This window comes from Acanthamoeba castellanii, assembly GCF_000313135.1.
Source record: "Acanthamoeba castellanii str. Neff unplaced genomic scaffold scf7180000082823, whole genome shotgun sequence".
Classification (NCBI taxonomy): domain Eukaryota; phylum Discosea; order Longamoebia; family Acanthamoebidae; genus Acanthamoeba; species Acanthamoeba castellanii.
In genome coordinates, this window is record NW_004457507.1 from 16,800 (window position 1) to 19,223 (window position 2,424).

Genomic DNA, 2,424 nt, shown 5'->3' on the forward strand with positions numbered 1-2,424 from the left:
AGCGCGGTGATGTGGTCCAGCCACCCCGTGTCCAACACCTTTGTCGAGCAACCGCAGCTCGGTCTGCTTCTGCGCCAGGCGTTCGCTGCTGTCCGCACCCGACGTTTGAATGGGATCGTGGGACCCTGTGACGCCGTCGGCTCCTGGCGAGCGCAAGTCAGCAAATTACACCAAACATTGTTAGTTAAAATAACAAATGAATAATTGTTGAAATGTTAGTTACCTGTCATATCATTGAGCGTCGTGGTGAGGTTCCACACGTCGATGATCTTGGTAAGCCGCGAGCCGCTGTCCCGCACGACGTGGATGTTCGGGATGCCCAAGAATATCCGATTGTCGTGGTGAATGTTGTACACCGCCGCGTTCTCCACCCCGGCACCTATGTCGATGGTCCCATCGTGTGTCGTTAGACATCGCGATCAACACGACAGCAAACGAACGAACGAACGAACGAACGAAAGGCGGGGCTTGGGCACCAGTAAGAGTATTCATGACTGCGTTTACCCTCGGTCGGGCGTCGATGAGGTACACCGTGCATTTGGTGCCGCAGGCCTGCCTGATGGATGATACCAGCTTCTCATCCTGCTCGGAGCGGTCGCTCAACAGACCTGTAGCGATCACCGAATGAATCCGAGCCCAAGCCCGAGTGAGCGACTCGAAGCTTCACGCCGACCAGCCAGCCGACCGAGCAACATACCGGTTTTAGGTTGGCTGCACCGCACGATAATGGACCCGCTCTCCTTGTGGCGCCACGTCGGCACAGGAATTCTGCCCTTGCTGCGGAACTGCTTAACCTGCTTGATGTCCTCGTCACTTACCGAGGCCGGCACCACCAGTAGGCTGTGGCGAGACCAACAACCACCACCACCATGAGGAACTGGCGACCATCATCAACTAGAAGGGGGTGGCTGCACTGCGCTGGCACTTACCGGGGATAGGTCTCGCACAGGCTGTAGTCCCAGTTGATGGGCGAGATGCGCCAGGGCGATACGTCCAGCTCTAGCCGGCCGTAGTCGTCCATGGGCAAGTAGAGCTCCCACCCGTTCTGTGCGATGGTGCGCGATGACAGGAAGGGCGAGCTTAGCAGTTTGTCCCTATCCTTCGGCTCCGGCGAAGCACTGTTCAGAAGAGATTATTAAAATTAGTATAATGCTTCAGATAGGTGGGTAGTGCGCGGCGGGTGGTGACGTCATCAACCTACCTTGGCGGCTTAGTGGCGGCCCACCTGGCTTCGACCTCCTTCGCGAAGAGCGGAGCTGCGACGGGTGATTGGGACGCCATGCCAAAGAGCTCGCTTTTCAGCTGGCCCAGCTCTTCGACGTGGCCCAATGTGCTCCCATCTGCACCTTGTGCTGCACTTGCGCTTGATCCGCTTTCGTGGTCGATGTTCTGCTGGCCGTCGGTTGTTGGGCTGGCGTCCCCGGATCGGGCGGCTTGTTCGTTGATGAGTCGCTCCCGCTCGCTTCGCGAGAGCGGCTGTCGGGCACGCCCCACGCGCGGGAAGCGGCGTGTGGGGAATGAATCGCCGCTGTCGGCCGAGGCAAATCCATCGCTGAAGTGGATCAGCGGCGACTCGGCCTTCCACGAGGCCAGATGCGGCTCTGTGTGCGCCGCGCATTAGCGTATCATTTTATCGTTTTCATTTTGTTTTTGTCGTATTTTGGGTGTGTGTGGCATCATCGCCTCCACGCGACAAAGAGGAGAGAGAGAAGAATTGGAGATTAAAAAAATAAGTGAACGAGGAACATCGTCGTGGATGGCTCAGGCTCGGATTGTTCTCATTTTCGATCCGCGCCACTTGCATTGCGCAAGGGCGCAGAAGGATCAAATAAGATCAAGTAACACGCACCGCTTCGCTTTTTCCTAATTTAAGCGTGTGACTCACAAAATAAATTATGGGATCCAAATTTTTCTTATTGGTCTGCTTTTACTAAAAAAATGAAGCAAAATAAAAGTAAATCAAGTTTTAGGGAGGGTACCTGCGATGGCCTTGCGCACGGCTCGGCTGTAGTGTGGCGTGCGGGCATTGACCTTGGGACACTCGGCTTCGGCCGCCAGCGCGCTTCGATGGGCGAAGGCGAAGAAATCGCTCAAGCGAGTCGGGAAGGTGTGATCCTCAAGCACCTGAAAGAAGGTATCCATCTGTGCTCACATCCACAGCACGTGGCGCACGGTCAGCAGCTCATCAAATAATAATAACAACAATAAAAAACAATTCTTATTATTATAATAAAAGAACGCAAGTACCTTGGGTTTCCGGATGGAGGTGAAGGGAATGGAGCAGAAGTAGTAGGTGCGGAAGTCCTTGAGCACGACCTGGAGGCCACGATAGTTACCAGCCTCAGTAGTGATGGGTCCGACCTTGGTGATCTTGGTGATGATGGTCAACGGAAACGAGAAGCAAATGCGCGCCTTTCTCCGCAG

General features: G+C 55.0%; 1 protein-coding gene across 1 annotated transcript in view; it reads right to left on the reverse strand.

Moving 5' to 3' along the window:
- ACA1_000330 (Myotubularin, putative) overlaps nt 1-2,424 on the reverse strand; it is a gene marked incomplete at both ends in the record, with an annotated part of 4,485 nt that extends 2,061 nt beyond the window's left edge. The window contains 8 exons of the mRNA XM_004340789.1: nt 25-143; nt 224-379; nt 477-608; nt 698-840; nt 930-1,118; nt 1,202-1,601; nt 1,980-2,142; nt 2,248-2,424. Of these exons, the coding sequence (XP_004340837.1) occupies nt 25-143; nt 224-379; nt 477-608; nt 698-840; nt 930-1,118; nt 1,202-1,601; nt 1,980-2,142; nt 2,248-2,424 (1,479 nt within the window). The remainder of the gene's footprint in view (nt 1-24; nt 144-223; nt 380-476; nt 609-697; nt 841-929; nt 1,119-1,201; nt 1,602-1,979; nt 2,143-2,247) is intronic.